The 18,583-nt window shown below is 43.2% G+C and overlaps 1 protein-coding gene across 1 annotated transcript in view; it reads right to left on the bottom strand.

Moving 5' to 3' along the window:
• The window catches only part of CACNA1B (calcium voltage-gated channel subunit alpha1 B), an 856,833-nt gene that overhangs the window by 164,789 nt on the left and 673,461 nt on the right, over positions 1-18,583 (bottom strand). Inside the window, exons 23-26 of the mRNA XM_069241492.1 lie at positions 16,748-16,807; positions 11,703-11,809; positions 347-443; positions 25-185 (exon numbers count right to left, since the gene is read on the bottom strand). Coding sequence (XP_069097593.1) covers positions 25-185; positions 347-443; positions 11,703-11,809; positions 16,748-16,807 — 425 coding nt within the window. The remainder of the gene's footprint in view (positions 1-24; positions 186-346; positions 444-11,702; positions 11,810-16,747; positions 16,808-18,583) is intronic.

Genomic DNA, 18,583 nt, shown 5'->3' with positions numbered 1-18,583 from the left:
CAGTCGCAGTTGCTGTTCACTCACCTGCAGTCACTCTCACGCTCCTTGGACTCGTCCGTGCAGTAGAAGAATTTGCCCTTAAAGAGCTGCACAGCCACAACAGCGAAGATGAACATGAAGAGCATGTACACAATAAGGATGTTGAGGACGTTCTTCAGAGAGTTCACCACGCAGTCAAAGACAGCCTGATGAGAAGAGAGAGAAAGAGAGAGAGAGAGAGAGAGACAGAGAGAGAAAGATATATTTAGCAGCTGTGATTCTGAAGAATCCAAACCCATCATCTCCCCTGCTTTCTCCCTTCCATATACACCCAGTGACAAACTAGACCACTTCAACAGGATCGAACCTTCAGTTTCGGCAGGCGCTTGATGGTCTTCAGTGGCCGCAGGACTCGCAGTACTCGCAGGGATTTGATGGTGTTGATGTCTTTGCCTTTAGTCCCTCTGCATAGGAGAGAGATTAATGGTTTAAGGGTGAAAGTCTGTATACAAGAGCTCCTCTTACTGAATTTCTGAATGACGAAAGGAACCAAGAGGCCCTCATTACCCCTTACCTGGCTCACCTCGATCTTTAGGTGGGACATCCGAAATGGGCAGGTGTACCATAAAGTTAAACCATAGCCTCCAAATATGGAATATTACAGTCAGAGAGTATTTTCTAGGGCACATGGGGCTGGACTGCACTTTCGATGCAGGTACTGAGAAGAGCACATCATCTGAGCTGCTGGGGTCATCACTGTGTGCAGAGATGTGTAGGTCCTACAATCACTTCACTCAAACTACACTTTCCTGTAATACCAATATGCTCTTGGGAGGTTGGTAGGTGAGCCCTTCAAATCATGCACCCAACTGCCCTAAGTTTGTTAGGTTGGCAAATGTGCATGGTTTCACAATGGTGCTACCTATATTGGGGAATACTTTAAAAAGTCTTTGAAGTTCTAGTCTAAGCTTAAAAAGTATGGCCATCATTGCTACTCTGCACCCAGAGTTAAGTGGGTTTTCTGTAGCATCACCCTGCTCTTTATTCACTTCTATTGGCAAAAATATGCTATTGTATCATTCTTGGGCTATGGACATGTACCTCTAGTTGAGTTCACAACTCATTCATTAGGTGATCGTGTCACTTTTAGCAGCAGAGCTATACAGCCTTCATAAGGTTTCCTTCCGAAGTGTTTCCATTAGGTTTTAACCCAAGGTGAGAGTTGCTTGAATCAGGTTTCCAAAAGTAACTGCCACTTTTTGAGTCCTTCTCCAGGGGAGTCCTGTGGTTTAATTTTCATTTGAAAGACGCCTCCATCATGTTTTGCCCATCGGGTGGGTGCATCTTTTCCACTAGGTTAAAGCTGCATGGTAGTGATGCTTCCATTAGGTTTGGCCCCAGAGGTGAATGCTGCAACTAGGCAATAGCCTCATCGGGTTCAGGCACCCTTTTAAAATGGTGGCCACTGTTGTTCTGCAGGCAAGGGCTAGAGTGGTTTTCCCCTCTGAGAGATAGTGTGTTATTTTTACATGCACAACTAGAATGGTTAGTACTCTGGATTTACTCTAGCGAGGAATAGACTAGTAATCCTTTCAGAGAGGACAAGTGATCTGTAGCTGGAGTGGTAATTTCTTCTAACTTGTGAGAATTGGATTCACAGTCTCATCTAAGTGGTGCAGTACCCTGAGCCTGAAAGCAGGGTAGGCCATCTCCTCTAAATGATGCACTGCCCTGCACCTGGCAATTGCAGTGGTCATCTAATGTGAGTGATGCAGTGTCCTCATGCAGCTCAGAGCTAGAGTGGCCATCTACTGTGAATGATTCAGTGTCCTGCCGCAGCAGAGAAAAGCAGGAGTTCCAAAGACTTTGGCGAGATGAGGGGCCTGCAGTCTGGAGCGCAAATTGTCATCTTCTCTGTTTTATGTAGTGCCTTCCTCCACTGGACATCTGGAGTGGACATTTCATATGAGAGATGAGTCACCTGTAGCTGAGAGATTATCTGCACTGAGCAATAGCAAGTCCCCCTGCAGTTGACAGGTGGAGTTGTCATCTCTGCTGAGTGACACTTTGACTTCTGTAGCTGGGAGCTGGTAGGGTCATCTCTTTCGACTGAGTGAGAGCCACACAACTAGGGCAAGAGGTGATCAACTACTCTGGCTGATAGTGATCTGTGACTGAATGTTGAAGTGATCAGTGCCCTCCTCTAGCTTATAGCTTTAGTGGTAATCTTCTGGCAGATGCAGAGTCCTCTAGCATCGATCTAGAGTGGTTACAGGTGCATAATGATGATGTGTCCTCCCGTAGCAGATTGCCAAAGTGCTAGCCTCCCCAGAATGAAGCAATGTCTTTTTGTGGATGAACGTTGGGATACTTCTCTGTCAAATGCAGCAGTGTCCCCTACAGGATGAAGCTGAGGTGGCCATCCCGCATCAGCCTTGAGGCATCCTTATGCAGGGGAGACCTTATCTACTTTGCACAATTTGGTGCTTTCATACAGATCAGTACTGAAATAGATGAATTCTTAAGATGACATGTGCCAAACACTGCAAAGACTTTCTCTAGTAGGTGCTATCAGTCCTTAGCTTAGCAACTGGACAACTGACAGAACCCCCAGGTGCAAATATTTAGAAACTGCTGCAGCCCTCTCTGGACCATATGGTGCACACATTTGTGGTTTTGCTATTCTTTGATAGACTTTACGGTGCAAACATTTTGGAGGTATTGCAAAGCTCACTGGACTATGATGATGGTCACATTTTCAGTTGCTATTAGCACTTGCTGCGCCACAAAATGAATAAGTGTGGGAACTGCTGCAGCCATCGCTGGGACCATGAGCTGCCACGACCCTCCTGAACCCTGAATTTAAAAAAATCGGAGGTGATTTATCTCTAACTTAACCATAAACTGCACTCCCTCAGGTTATCAATACAAAATGTTAGGAAATGCAGCAACCCTGACTGGACCCCATAAGGCACACGGTTAGAGCTTCTTCAATATTAAATACTTATACTTAATTCACACTGTTAGCTCCTAGATGTTACCTTTGTGTAGTACCATGCACATTCCAACTTTTAGAACCCCCATTGGCTAAGAGGAGGAGAATATATCTGGAATATGGTGGGAATATGAGCATACTGCCTAATTCAAGAGCATTTAGTGTACAAAGAGCTGTGCAGGTTCCCAGTTTGCATTTCGTCTGCTAGATGCTGCCATGAGCGGACCTCTGTAGTGCTGGCATTGGGGACCAAGATCTGAATAAAATATATGGGGCATAATCATGGAGTTGGTGTTTACCAGCCGTTCACAGAAGGATTACTGTGCTGGGCAACTGGGCCCCAGTGTCCCTCCGTCAGTACTTACAGGATTGGATATATGAAAATCTAAACATTGGCACATCAGAACTATAAATAAGTAAGTGCATCTCCTGTTAGTACATTGGTGATTTTTTAGGAAATCTAGACTAAACAACTCATGCAGCAGGGCATGCTCTACTGGGCATTCAGAGGCATGCAGGTCTGTTCTCGCTACCACCCATGGGGGTTGGATGCGGATGAAATGGTGGCCTTTCTAAACCCACCAGTGAGCAGCATCCCTGCAGTTAGAGTAAGTTAGGGCCTAATTTCACCTCTGCCCTGGACACCAAACGTGGGCAGGGATGTACAGCTCCCGTTCCAGCAGGGGTACATACATTGCAGAGAATCCAGAGTTTGGTGCCAGATTTCAATGAATAAATTTAGTCAAGAGGGTCTGCTGAGCTCACTGTGGTCAGAATGGAAGACACCGCTTCAGCCTCACCCTGCCAGTGAAGGTATCATTAGTGTCTTATTGGCATCCAGAATGCAAAGGTAAGTGAGTGGTTTATGAGCCAGAGTTCACTTAGAAACATGATAAATGAACTCCCAGGACAGGATGGAGCTTCACCCAGAAATGTGACTAAAGGGTTCCTAGAACTCAAGCACAAAATATCACTGAAGGCTGTATGGGTGGTAAACATTCAACTCAGCGCATTGATAGAAAACGAAAGGTGTGATTCACAGAAAGACAAACACAAAATGGAGAATGGTGGGTAAGGGATGGGGACTCAATGGCAGGCCATGTCATGAATAGAGCAATAACACTGTTAGGGCTTAATTTACTATTTCACTGGTTTCCAATTTGTATTGTAGAAGTGGTTATAACTCTTGACTGGGTAAGTTTACAAACCCATGCCACCACCACGGGGAACGGACGGCCCATTACCACCTAATTCCATGCAGGCCATAATGAAGATCACTATGCAAGGTGATCGGCCATCACTACCTTTTGTGTGTCCTAGCATGGGGCTGATTTGGAGCTAATTTCTTTGCACTGCAAGCAGGATTAGGTGAACAGCTAGCCAACTATTCTAGACATAGAAAGCAAGGAGCACAATTGCTTTGAAAAGAGGAGGTCAATAGTGTTAAGACCTTCAAAAAAGAACAGCACCTATCTGGTTACTCTGTGGAATGAAGGCTCCACTTCATGAATGCTGAACAACAGATTGTCCCACTAATTGAAGGAAGGGAGTCACTGGAGTCAAGAAGATAAGACAGTCTGACAAAGTGCGCAAAGGTAGATCTACACTTCTATGACACAAAAGGGTGGCAGACTGGCCCAATGCATGTTGGACGATTGGAAGACTCTTACTTCATGAAGGCAGAAGACTTCACTTCTGCATGTAGCAAGAAGGACACACAGCCCCACTAAATCAAGCTGCAGCAAAAGACCTTTCAAGTGCATGAAACAGCTTCAAAGGTGACTGTGTTCATTTCATAGAAGAATGGTGACATAAAGTTTCCCTGGCTACAGGAAGAGTGACATATTACCCCAATGGTTAAAAGCGATACACGTTTTACTAGAAAAAGAATGATATATTACTGATGATTCGCTACCTATGGAAGAGGGACATGTTGCTTCACTGGCTAAAGGAAGAATGGCATACTCCTAGCCTTCACTAGATAAAGGAAGAACAGCATAGTATTTTAATGGACAGAGAATAAGGGATGTATTACTTCACTGGATGAAAGAAGAATTAAACATTGTTCCACTGGACTAAGGAAGAGTGATATGTTACTTCAGTGACTAAAGGAACAGTGGAATATTATCTCACTGGATAGAATGACACACAGTTTTACCACATAAAACAACAGTGCCAAGGCTGTTATAATTACACAGGTTGGTCATGTACTTGTGAATTCTTAAAAACATTGGGTTATTCTGTGCGTCAATGTGGGTCTCGTTCCAAAGCAAGCACTGACCAAGTTAAGAAGTCATGCTTTAATGATAACACGTATAGGGTTAGCACACTGGATTGGGAGGGAGCCAACAGGAGCAGATACAGAGGGCTACTGCTCTAAAGTATCCCTCAGGCAGTTCAGTGCAAGCACTTAGGTGGAGGAGGAAGGATACACTAAAACAGCCAATGATGTAAGCTGAATTCTCTACAGTGATAACTCAAGATTTAACTGACAAATTCTCAAGCCAATGGTTGAAAGAGGCTGGTTAAAGAAAGTTAATGACTGAAAGGGACAGACCCAAAACACATTCTATATATATATTGTTAGCAATAGGGATGTTTGACGACTGTACTGGCAAAACCCAGATCTAAAAAGTGGAAAAGGAATACAGATTGTGGGTAGACACTACACATTCCAGAAGATCGTTTTATAAAAGTAGACATAAAAGGGGCCCTGTGAAGCAGTGAGAATGTTTCTGCAGCCATGCATGGCCACAGGTGTGCCACTGGACAGCTGCTTACCACTGTCTGAGCAGCACCATATAACTCATTTTCCCTGCTTCCAAAGGTACCAGGGTAGGACTTCTGGCTTTGTGTGAAGATGAAATGACTGATAAAAAGCAACTGTTCTTTTTCCCCTGTTCACTCATGGCAACGTTAGCTGTGACTGTCACCAATGAAACACGGTTCTCTAACGGCTAATGTCCCTTCCCTCCATGTTGGTAGGGGCATCTGGCTGCAGGGAATGGGTCGGATGAAGTGAAACTTCACCTTGGGTGAAGTTGAGGACTCTGCTCTTTACTCGGAAATGTGAAGTTCCTCAAATTCTCTTGACTTCACAGGCACTGTAATTTACTTCACCCACCCCTAGTAGGTATCATAAAAATCTGACACATCTCTTGTACTTCTGAACCTATGTTGGCCACCTCTACTCTATCACAGGTAAGATGCATAAGAAATGAGCCGGCATGGAACATAAAAGTGGTACAAGCCACTTTTTTAATATAGGACTCAGTGTCTCCTTATGAATCTTAAATGAATGTGACCACTTCGGCTGTATGTACCAAGTACAGTAAGGAGTGATGCCTGGACTCCCTATTTTACGTGCTGTCTGGGCTGATGGCTGAGGCTCTCTCAGCAGATGCAGTAATGCGCAACATCGCAGAGATCTCAACATCAGGGAGCGAGCAGTCAGTATGCCTCAGGCAGGGACCCCTAGGAGATTGTTGTAACACATAAGGAACTGCACAGTCAGCCAAGAAATCTATGCTGCATCTTGGAAACGGTGTCTATGATTTCTCTCGCTGCAGGAGCGTGCTGCCCTGCTTGTTGCAGTTTAATGTACAAAGCATCCAGGGCTATAGGGACCTAGAAATGAGATGGAGGACTAGGCGAGAAGTGAAGCAGATGTCGGGGAAGGCAGAAACAGGGTATGGAATGAATGTATGCCTGTAAAGGCTGGCTCATGGGTGCAGACCTCGGTGCACATAAAGTGCAGGGCTGGAAGCCCATGCCCACAGACAAGAAACAGAGAAGGAAGAAAAAATGGTGTCATCGTATTACCCCAAAAAACTCCTACAGAGGGAGAGAAAGAGAGAGATAGAAAAATAGATCACGGCAAGAGAGAGAGAAAAAAAAAACTTCTGCGTCAGTAATTGGCACTCACATAGATACACTCTATATACACAAACTGTACAATAAATACACTTTTATAAAGAAACATTATGTACACAAACACAAAGTTACAGAACATATGCTACATTGCACGTGTGCATATTTAATGTGTGAGTTAGGGACACAGTAAGAAAGATGCAGGACAGAGATAGGCCATATACATGAGAGAGAAAGAGAGCAAGAAGAAAGAAGGTGAGAGAGAGAGGGTGAGGCTTACCTACATACAGTGGTCGACTGGATGTATGTATGGAGTGTGATAAAGAAGGAGGAAGAGATACATCGTGTACATGTGCACAGAGTAGGAGAAGACATTACTTACCTTGTGGCACAATGTTTCTAGAGGACCCTGGCAGCAGAAGCATTGTGCTATGGATTGTTGTCACTTTTAGACTAAACCTGGATCATTTTCACATTCACGGACACCAGAAGAGGAGTCACATTAGAACCTCCACCGACGTTACCATGTGGATCCACCCACCATCATGAAGTGAGGATTTATTGTGATAAAAATCTTTCTGTGGCCATTTCAAGAGGAAGTCAGTGGGGGATTAAGAATCAGCAATTCTATCCACAGAAGCACTGCTGTAGTAAGGTAAGTGACTTCTTTCAAATTATACTTTCTTCTAGTATTTGTTTGCCATGTGAAGTGCTATCCAAAGCACCAAACAATAGTAGGTGATGCCAAGCTGCAGTCCTGTGTTTAAGGATTGAAAGATGGCTTTATCTTTTCATTACTTTTCAATTTAAATTACAGTGGTTAAATAATAAAAGACCTCCTGCAAACCAACAGAACCAGAATTCAGGATATTCTCTCTGTCACTGAAGAGCTCTGAGGTGATAACCAGCGTTGCAGCAGTTGTGACCCAACTAGAAGTCACTGGTCAGTACACCTAGACTGCTACAATTCTTGCAACACCTGGACATGAAGGTTTAGGGAGGGCTTATAATTAGGACTGAAAAACTAATTGAAAGAAAGCACATATCATCAAAACGCATAAGTGCCAGCGTGTGTGAGGTGCCGTACAAAACCCACAACAAAAGGGCATGTATGAAGCCCTTTTTAACTTCATGTGGGGTCCAAGCTTCGGAAAGGGGAAATCTGGTGGCACCATAGATATATCTGTGTAGACATTGTGTGCAGTCTGATGTGTGAAATCATGCTAATTCGAAAATGATACTTGGGGACTTCAAGACATAAAGACTACAAAGAAAGAAAACATCCTTTAGAAACATTGTACATATATAAACAGAGACAATCATTACACATGTGTATACTAAGAGAGTCCTCCTATAAAAAAGGAAAAACATTTTACATAGAGCTGCATTCTACAGATACACTATTTGTATAAATATATATGTGCATGTGTGTTCTTATAGATATTTGTATTGGAACATAAATTTGAACATAGAGAAATATTGCATACATGTAGGAGAACAGTTATATAAAGCCACATGAACAAAGAAAGCGCAGTACATTAAAGGGGATCTCTGGTCATGTACTTTCTTTATAAAGAAAAAGTCAAACTACATATTGTAACAACATCAGGGCAAAGAATTTTCGTTCGACATCCTTCTCATTGACAAAGCAGCTTATTAAAAGAAATTGCACTGCAGGACCCCACCAACTGTTTACACACTGTTCACATATCTGCCCTTGCCATTTATCTTCACAGTGCCCCAACATTCCAGTCTATTCACTGGTCACCATCTAGGTACTTCTGATACAGAAATATAGGATTAAAGATGAAGGGCCTTATTAAGAGCTTGGAGGATGGGAAATACTAAATGTTTCAGATATCACATCCACAGTATTTCCAGTTCTATAGGCTGTAGGGCATTGTAATACAGCGAACTGAACATCTACCATGTTTATTTACCATCCGCCAAACTCTAAATAGGGCCCTACGAATGACTATAGAGTATTTTCTTGAATGTCAACTAGATTAACAAGCATTGATAAAGTCAAAAGCTCTGGGTTTGATGCATTTGGAGAAAAAGCTTTGGTACACCAAAGCCAGGGAAAATGAAGACTCAAAAAACAGACAGTATGGAATGTTCCCTTTTATTAATTATAGCTCTATTGTTTCTATGTGGAAGGAAGGTCAAATAACAAGTAAGGCTGCATAATAGCCCTTCTTCTGATTCTATGACACTGAAAGAAACAAAGGACTATAACTTAAATTCCCTTGGCACCTGACCTACATTTCAAATCCAAAGAAAAACAGGACTTTAAAAACAGGAAGGAGGACTTCATTACAGACAAGCTTTCGTTTCTAAAACACAGATAATACGCTGAAAGAGGGAGGGATAGGCGGAAGGAGGAGTACTTTAATAGGGAAAGAGAGGGACAGAAGGGAGAAAGGTACACTGTGCAAGGTGCAAACAAGAAGATCAACACACAGAAAGGTGGATGGGGTGATGCTGGCTTATATTTTTGAAATCTTGGGACTCCTGATCCCCGCATGGTGCGTACATCTTCCTATACTGGGACTGCAAACCTGGGGTCAAATATTTCCCCCATGTTAAAAATGAAAACAAAAATGTACATTACATGACAGACTCAAACTTGAGAGCTGACACAAAGCATAAAAAACCCTGGTGCACTAAAAATTGACCGAGTTCGATAAACAATGAAGGTATGACTTAAGGATTTCAATGTGATAAACAGTGTAGTGTACTGTGAGTTTCTCATACATGGGACTTGATTGCGGGTAGAACGATACAACCAAACAGTCAAAAGCTACAAATGGGAGCACACTACTCTGGATGAACCAAGGCATGCTTGCCACTGGGACCAAGCAGTACCCGGCCGATGAGCCCATAACTAGAGAGAAATCGGTCCTGGGATGCTTGTGTTTCAGTTCGGGAAGGACCTGGCTTAGCAGTTTGGGCTGGACTGTTCTGATTGGAGCAGGATCAAGACTGATTTGCATATAGCTTGGTCTAACTAAGGTGACATGGTTCAAAATAATGATGGATTGGAATGTGGCCTGAGTAATAACCAGTGGCTGAGATTAATTCTAGCATTCGATCCATCACATTTTTGTATACTTTAGTGTGTCGCCCTAAACGGAACGGGTATGCCGAGACCTGGGTCCTATGTACACAGCCACTGGAACTAATCTGTACCCGGCTGATGAGCCCATATTTAGGGCAAAACTGGTCCTGGGTTGCTTGTGTTCCTGTTCATGGAGGACCTGGCTTGGCAGTTCAGGCTGGACTGTTCCGACTGGAGCAAGGTCAAGACTGATTAGCCTATAACTGTGTCCAATTGAGGTGACATGGTGTGCAAAATAACAATAGAATGGGATGCAGCTGAAGTAATTACCAGTGGCTGAGATTAATTCAAGCATTCCATCCACCACTTTTTTTGTATACTTTAGCCTAACACACTCTTAAGGTAATGATAGAAAGAGGCTGGTCAAAAAGGTGGTGGATGATTGGGGAGGACCACAGTGCACTTTAAATATTTTGTAAACAAAACTTTGGTTTAAGTGCTACACAGTCGCAAAGTCTGATTAGCAGAAGCTACATTCAAATCAGTGAGTGATCAGTGGAGGGTCAACAGCCAGTTTTTGGTAAATAAAAACTCTAATGGTGTGGCTGGGCAGCAGATGCCCCACACTCAGTATATGATCAATAGACGCTCTGAGCTCAATGCCTAGTCAGAAGAAGATCCTAGATCAATGCCTACTCAGTAGAGCCCCAAGCATACTGTCTGGTCAGTTGAGACTCCCAGCTTAATGCCTTTCCATTAAGTGCTTCAAAGTAATTGCCTAGTCACTGGAGACTCCAAGTTCAGTGCTTAGTTAGTTCATGCTCTGACCAATGCCTCATGAGTAGAGGCTCTAAGCTCAGAGTTTGGTCAGTAGATGCTTCAAGCCCAGTGCCTGGCCAATTGATACTCAGTGCTTAGCCAATTGATACTCCAGGCTCAGTGCATGGACAATTGGCACTTCGGGCTCAGTGCTTGCACAGTAGAGGTTACAAGCTCACTGTTAGTGGCAGGCCCAGGTCTGTAATTTGATACGAAAGTGCAACAAGACGAGGTTTGCACTTCTGGATGACTTTACAACAGTAGAACAAATGGTCTCATAGGTCAACATAAATTGACATGCCTCATACATAGGGGGCAGGTTGTTTTCACCAACATGTCACCAGAAGATACAAGCTGCCGATCTGAGCTCTATGGATCCTCCATGGCAGGTGTGTCCAAGTGGCAGCATGTTTCCAGGGCTCACTCCAGAGCACAATAATATGTCCTGCAAGTAACACTCTATACAAGATCACACAATTTCCTTAAGCTACAGTCGCCATCACACATGTATAGTGCATTTGTTGGGAAGGCTGGGCAGCCAGACTTGAGGGTGTGGTGAGAGGGAGGAGGCAAGGGAATGAAACGCCTCTCCTGCCCTCTAAAATGCACCCAAACATATATACGTAATTTAAACCTCTAAGTTCTGCCCATCTTTCATCACTGGAATAAAGTCGAAGGGTTAGTCATCTCGCAGAGCTGAACCTGATTTTTCAGATTCTCCAACACAATGGCCCAAGGGATCTTGTAGTACCTAATCTTGTGGTACTTTTGGTACCTGCTGAAGACGGTGTCACTCGGCCTGCATCAGTACAAGACTCATAGCTTAAGACTCTCATGTATGTTCTTGTTCCTGCTCACTTCCTCTACCTGCCCTGCTGTCCATCCTCTAACTTTCGATCTCAGGTCTCCCATACCCTATTTGTTCTCCCAGCCCTATCTCATCTCTACACTCCATTTCACCTTTTCTTCAATACTTACGAGAAAGCAAATGCCACCAAAGCCCCGCTGACCACGATGAAATCCAAAATGTTCCACAGGTCACGGAAATATGATCCAGGATGAAGCAGAAGGCCCAGGTCAATCATCTGCAGCAAGGGGAAAGAAGAGAGATGAGAGGGTTGCTGCAGGGAAAAGGAAGATAAACATGAAAGTGCAGTGGGGAGTGCAGCAACAAATGAATAAGGGAAACCTGAAGATGCAGCAGGAGGTGAAGAAGAGAGACAAGAGTGGTGCAGCAGGGGAAAAGAGAGGGACACATGAAGCATGAAGGGTGGATGAAAAAGGGAAAAACAGAGATATAAGAAGTGCAGCAGAGGAAACGAAGACGTGATAGAGGCAGAAGAGTAGAGAGAGAAACATGAGGGTCAGACAAGAAGGAGAGAAACAGAAACGAGGGGGCTAGCAAAGGAGAAAGAGAGGCTGGAGGAATGCAGCACAGATATCAGGGTGTTAGCAGGGGAGAGGAAGAGGTAAGAGAGATGAAAGAAGATGTGATATCTTGCATGAAGCAGGGGAAGAGACACAACAGAGTTGCAAGAGGGGATAGAAAGAGATGTTAGGGGTGCAACAGGGGAGAGAGTAAGCCATAAGGGAAATAAGACAAGGAGAATTAGAGATCTGGAAGATGCAGTTAGCGGTAAACACTGAATTGGGAAATGAACGAAGGGGGAGAAAGAGTAATGAAAGATGCAAAAACAGTAAAAACCGAACGTCAGAAAACATGCAAGAGTTAGAAACAGAAGAGATGATTTAGAGTTTTACAGAAAGAATACTGCATCCAAATAACGAAAGAATAACCTCTAACCCAATCTCAAGATCTGTCCATCAGATTTAGAAGCAGGCTGACCGTAAGTATATTCATGACAAACCTTGCTCTGGCTCTGATGCTCGCATACTCCTCCGATGACCCGACGAAGTACAGGCTATGAGAGGTTGACATATAACACCGTCTTTTAGTGTGGACAGCGGTTTGTATTTTTTATATATTTTTCTTGCTAACCATTACCGCTAGGTACAACCTGGTGGCGAGGGACACTAAAAAAAAAAAAAAAAAATGACCCCCCCCACATATCATGGGAGAAAACTCCCATGATGTGGAGGGCATTGACTTTACATTTTCCACTCACAAACACCCACTCTAGGAGTTTGGTTTTGAAAAATGTAAAACTTTGCAAAAGTTTGACGGGTGCCCGTCATGTTTGACAGAGGCATCCGTCAAACCTTTAGAACGTTGACAGGGTCCACTGTGGCAGCAGATATTGCCAGTTTTATGAGATGTTCATGGGCTGGAAAACATCTCTAAACTCGGTGGATGGAACGTCTGTCAGGGTGACAGAGTATTTTCACTCTCGCCCTGACAGACATACAACTACCTAGCGAAGTCTAAATCAGTCCAGAGATTGGAGAAATACAGAAAGAGAGACAAAAGGACAAGTGGAAGATGCAGTGATGGAGAGAGAGACCTAAGAAATTCAGAAAGGCCGTTGTAAGGATTTTCACCCTCCTAAGGCAAAGTGACATTCAAACAGCCCCACACCAAAATATGGCATCATTGTGACTTGCAGGGTGCGGACAGCACCACCTGCTGATGGTGTCTCTTCAATATCAGCCTAGCGTTGTTCCGACATAGAACCAGCCCTTCCCGGAATAATAAGTTGAAGTGAAGCAGATGTGAATCTCGAGGTTGGTGAGGGATCAAAAGGATAGAAAGGCGATGATGGACATATATAGAGGGAAACAGCCTTGCATAAAGACAGGATATCAAATTTGGAAAAAAGGTTAATGAGAGAAACAAGCAAAGTACACAATGAGAAAATCATACATAATACCAACAAACAGGAAACGAAAGAGACAAATAAACCAAACACAGTGAGAGAAACAGAAAGAAATACAATAAAGTGAAAAACGGATGAATAATGCAATAAGTTAGAGAAACCGATGGGGGTGCAAAACAATATGTGAGAGAAAACCAAAGCTATGAAACACAATGAGGAGCATTTCCTTCTCCTGATGAGCATCATCTGCCTGAGGCATTTGGCAGTGTCAGCATGTACAATGGAAGCCTAGAGATGACACTTTGCCATAGGAAGTAATGATTATGAAATATAGAGCTTTGAAATAGTTTTTAAAAGCTGTTGGGACAGGAATGGTCCCTGCACAGTAAACAGATATGTTCCCTTGCCCTGAGTGCCCAAATAGGTGTAGATCTGGTATGTTAACTTTTATTTTGTCTTTGGCATCATGGTGATCTAAACGTGTGTGCAGATGCCCAGGGCTGTCACTGACTGTGTGAGATCCGGAACCTGTACTGTGACCTGGATGGGCACACCAGGCATGCCGTCATTTTGAGCAGTGGACTACTGGTTCTGTTCTGGGTATAGTACATAACATGGTGCTTTCAGCATACCATGTTCTTAGAGGAAACCAATAGTATGACTACACCTTTTTACATGTATCACTGAGAACATGACCCACTTGTGTAAACCTTTGCTATTATTTGTATGTCCATAACCTTAATCTGACATCCTGTGTGTGTCAAGTACTTGTACATGTGTAGTGTGTGTAACCCATGCATGGCAATAAGTTGTGCATGAGTGAGCCTGAGTAATGGAAGCCAATGGAGTCCATTTTGCATGGCCCCTGGCCTGGCCAAGCACATTATGGAAGGTGAGGAATGTGCTGATAAACAGTGCAAGTGTATTCCCTGCATTCGTGTTCATCCAGATGGAGGGAGGAAATCTTTAACCTAAATTGGAGAGGATATGGACAGGGCTATCTGTATAAATTCCACGAGGTCTTTTGTTATCAAGGAACTGCTAAGTATTCATCCTCGGCATTGCCATTTAGTGAGGGTTGGGGTCCTCTGTGGGACTGCATACTCTGTTGTGAAATGTGAGGAAGATTCAATGATAGAGACATCCCCAGTATTACAGCATGTGAGAAGCATCACTCAAAACAAAGCCTGTTTGCAGAGCAGCCTCCAGAGGACAAGAATCACTCCAATTCAGCTCTACGTTTTGAGACAGTAGATCCATGTCCCTTGTCTAAAAGTTCTATCTAAAAGTAGTACCTAAGGCACTCCACTTTGTTTCAGTGTCCAGTCATTTGTGCCCTATGAAGCGAGTGCTCTGCAAAGTATCTAAAGGGCTGATGCACAACCAGGGCTGATGTCTGCCTGACAGTCAGTATCCCAGAGATGAGGAGACTTTGCCTGAAGTCTCTAATTTCTACTGGAGTAGCTGTGGGTCTGTACTGAAGAACCTAGAAGCCTGCTTGCCTGCTGAGAGATGGACGGAGTCTATTTGGAACTGCATAAGGAGAGGCTGCCCAGGAGGAAACAGGCCCAGTGTGTATCAGGTGGGAATGGGGCTTCCAGTGAGAGCTAACAGCACAAGAATGAGCTAGGAAGGACCTGTGTGCCCTGTAGGCTTCACCAGATATCTATCCTGGTTCCTGCTGGCAACCACAACACTGTGTTCATTGTTAACCCAGTCAGGGTTAAACTTCATGATTGCCAAACAGCCGGAGAAGGGCTATAACTGAATGATTGCCTTTGGGCAGGATGCATGTTGATTGTTAAAAAAATGCTGATTTGAAGAGGTGGATGCTAAGAAGGTTATCTGAGAGATCTCAGGAAAGGTATTCTAGGCCACAAAGCTGTTTCCTCCCTAAAAGCCTTGGATCAGGCAGATACCATAAAAGGCTGAGTCAAAGTCGTCTCAAACTAAGGATTCACAGTCAGCATCACTGATATCTTTCTAGAAAGACAGATGACACTGTAAAGGTCTGGCCTTCAAAGTGGTGGATGCTGATGGTACCAATTGACCACAACACTAGAGAGGCGACATTGGCTGAGTTCCTGAACAAATCTGCAATAAATCAATATGAGAAGCTGAATAACCAGAGCAATCAGACTGCAAGTACCACACATTAACACCCCTAGCTCTCACACCAGTCATCCCCTATAGAGGCCCAGGACACCAACAATACAGAAGCATAAGACAAGAATGCTGTAATGGAACCACTCACCTTGCTCTGTCGCAGAAGACACTGTACAAGAATTTGCCTCAGTCTCAGTGGGGAAGACTATCCTGAGACTACCCAATTGCTACTCCCAGATTCCGGTCCTGTCAGATCACTCCTGTAGGAGGCCAAGGACTCTTGAGCTCACTCTTGCTTTTTTTATTTTGCAACAAATTGAAGGGCCAGAAGCAGCCCCAGTATCCTCTACTGGGCCCAATCCATGGAGTTCAACTGCTGCTTCAAACACACCTGACTGACCGTACATACACCTCAAAGGTCACTTCTTATATCCATTTTGTTGGAAATGTATGTTTGCTATAAATATGGCAAATTATATAATATTTTAGTTCAACTGACTAAGAAAGAATTGTTATGTTAGAAAGGTAAAAGCAGTTAAATATATTTTCTTCACATGGCTGGAAATGTGGCGATGCTTGATTAGGTGCAAAGTTTGGAAATAAGACAGGGCTCGTCTCTGGTACCATCTTTTTCCCCTAGTTCATCTCTAGGGTCACATAGTGATAAGCCTTTGATACAAACTACAAGGGACAATCTCGGGGGTTTAGGGGCTGCTGAAAGTGCACGATTTAACATCCAAAAATATATCAAAAGACATAAATATAACATGACAAACACAAACAAGCAAGAACAGTCTTCAGAGATAGGTAAACATACACACATAAAACAGAGGTAGTGGAAATGAACTTAGATGAAAACATAGGTAGGGCTTTAGAGAGAAGCAGATGGCTCAGAAACAAAGTGAACAAGAGAAATAGAAACATGGATAATGAGGTGGATGGATGAATGTCAGTGCCTAGTAGTACTTATATCTGCTTATTGAGCTCTACAAACTTTTAGATTCATTCATCTATTAATTGAGCTCAAGGAAAGTTCCTGGAATTCCATCCTTTATTGAAGTTCTCCACAGGAAACCAGTGAAATTCTTCATAGCTTGTCCCCCAAAAAGTGTCTCCCTTCAGGCGCATCCCACAGGACCTTACCTTTATCACCATCTCGAACGTGAAGACACCTGTGAATATGTAATCCATGTACTTCAGGACCTGTAAAATAGCAACAGAGGGTGAGAAACCCAGTACTGAGAGGTAGCAATATAGGGAAAGAGACAGAAGTATGGAAAACACAAAAGACAACAAGAGAAAACGAGGCAGAGAGTCAGAACAAAGAAGTGAGAGAAATAATGAGAACACAAATCAGAAACAGTAAGGAAGAAAAGCAAGGGAATGAGAAGAAAGAGGAAAGGTCAAAGAAAGGGAGAAAATGAGAAAAAATGGGTCCAAGAGAGAAGAGAAAAGGTATTAAGCAAAGACAATGGGACATGAGATGCAGAGAATGAGATGGTAAGCTGAACAGAGAAAAGAGATAGAAGGAGTAAGGTAAGAGAAATAAAAAAACTGAATGAAAAAGAAAGAAAGTTAGTGAATGTGATAAAGACTATGAGCAAGAGAGACAAAAGGAGAAAGAGAGACAAAAAGACAGCAGGAGTGTGCAAGTGAAGATACAGAAGCTGTGAGAGAAAGAAACGAAGAAATAGCAAAGAAAACAACAAGAGGCTGATGGTGAAACAAATAGAAATTGAGCGAAAGAGAAAGCAAGAGAGAACAAGGGAGAATGAGAAAAACAGACAGTGAGAGAGAATGAAGAAAGAAGGAAAGAAAGACAGTGTTAGTACTAAGAAAGCAGTAAGTGCAGCTTCATCAGTTAGGCTCCTTTCTCGTGTCTTTCCAAGTCCTACCTGAACCTATGTTAAGAAGAAGCTCAATGCACACTTTAACATGCCCTATCATTTTTTCTTCATAGCCTACATTACTACTTTGCATATGGGGCATTTTCTTGCACCCTGAAAGTTACTATTGTTATATCTCAGACAGCACCTCTTACTTAAACCCAGAAAACAAACAGGAGTGGAAATATATCAAAACAAACTATAAACCAATTTGGAAATGTTCAATTCAAAATGTAATGTTTGAGAAGGTGGTCACACCTTTTTAAAGGGTCTATGTGTATTTGAATCCAATCTGGATTGTGGATCGCCAATGGAGAGGCGTACGTCCTAGTTGGGTGCTGGTTGAGCTCCTTTGCTCTGTAGCATTGGTAGGATCTCTTTTTTCGCTTTTTTGGATTCATGATCAGCCTATCTCTGACTTCAGAGTGTAGGCCTCAATTACCTGAAAGGGATAAGAGGATTTGCTTTAATAGCACATGTCCATGATCCCAAGAGCAGTAACTCAACCCATGACCAAGGATTCCCATTTGACAACTCATAGACTTTCCCTGTAAGGTGTCAGACACTGGCTCAGGGACAGTTTCTCTTTTAGGGCTGAGGGGCTATGCCTCTCTGAAATTCATAAACATTCACATAATTTTTTTTTAAATAGAACGACTTGTTTATCTCTAAACAAATTGATGCATGTAAGTCTGTGCTGTCTGTTCCAGGCTGTCTGCCCCTCCTCGCTTTGAAACACCAGACAGAAGCCAGGCAATAAATCAACTTTTTACACTGTGATGCACGCCGCAGGTCTTACTGCACTAAAGCCCTTCATTTCCATTGTGGTCTATAGCAGTATACACTATAGGCCAGTGACGCTTTTAGCGTCATGATTTTGGGCGTCAGAATCTTCATCCCTGCGTGAGGGTAGCCGTCCGTCTTTACAGGCATAGATCCCACCCTTTCCCCATTCGTCAAGCAGTAGGAGTGGATGCAAGCATGTGCGATTTAGTGCCCTGTCTTCGGTAACAGTAAGTGTTATAATACGAATCTTGTGTTTACTTTTATTGTACTGAGACCACTTGTCATGCTAACAATCTCCTCCTTCATG

Source organism: Pleurodeles waltl, chromosome 6 (assembly GCF_031143425.1).
Source record: "Pleurodeles waltl isolate 20211129_DDA chromosome 6, aPleWal1.hap1.20221129, whole genome shotgun sequence".
In the NCBI taxonomy this organism is placed as follows: domain Eukaryota; kingdom Metazoa; phylum Chordata; class Amphibia; order Caudata; family Salamandridae; genus Pleurodeles; species Pleurodeles waltl.
The sequence above is the reverse complement of the archived record's forward strand: the minus strand, read 5'-3'. Positions and strand labels throughout refer to the sequence as shown.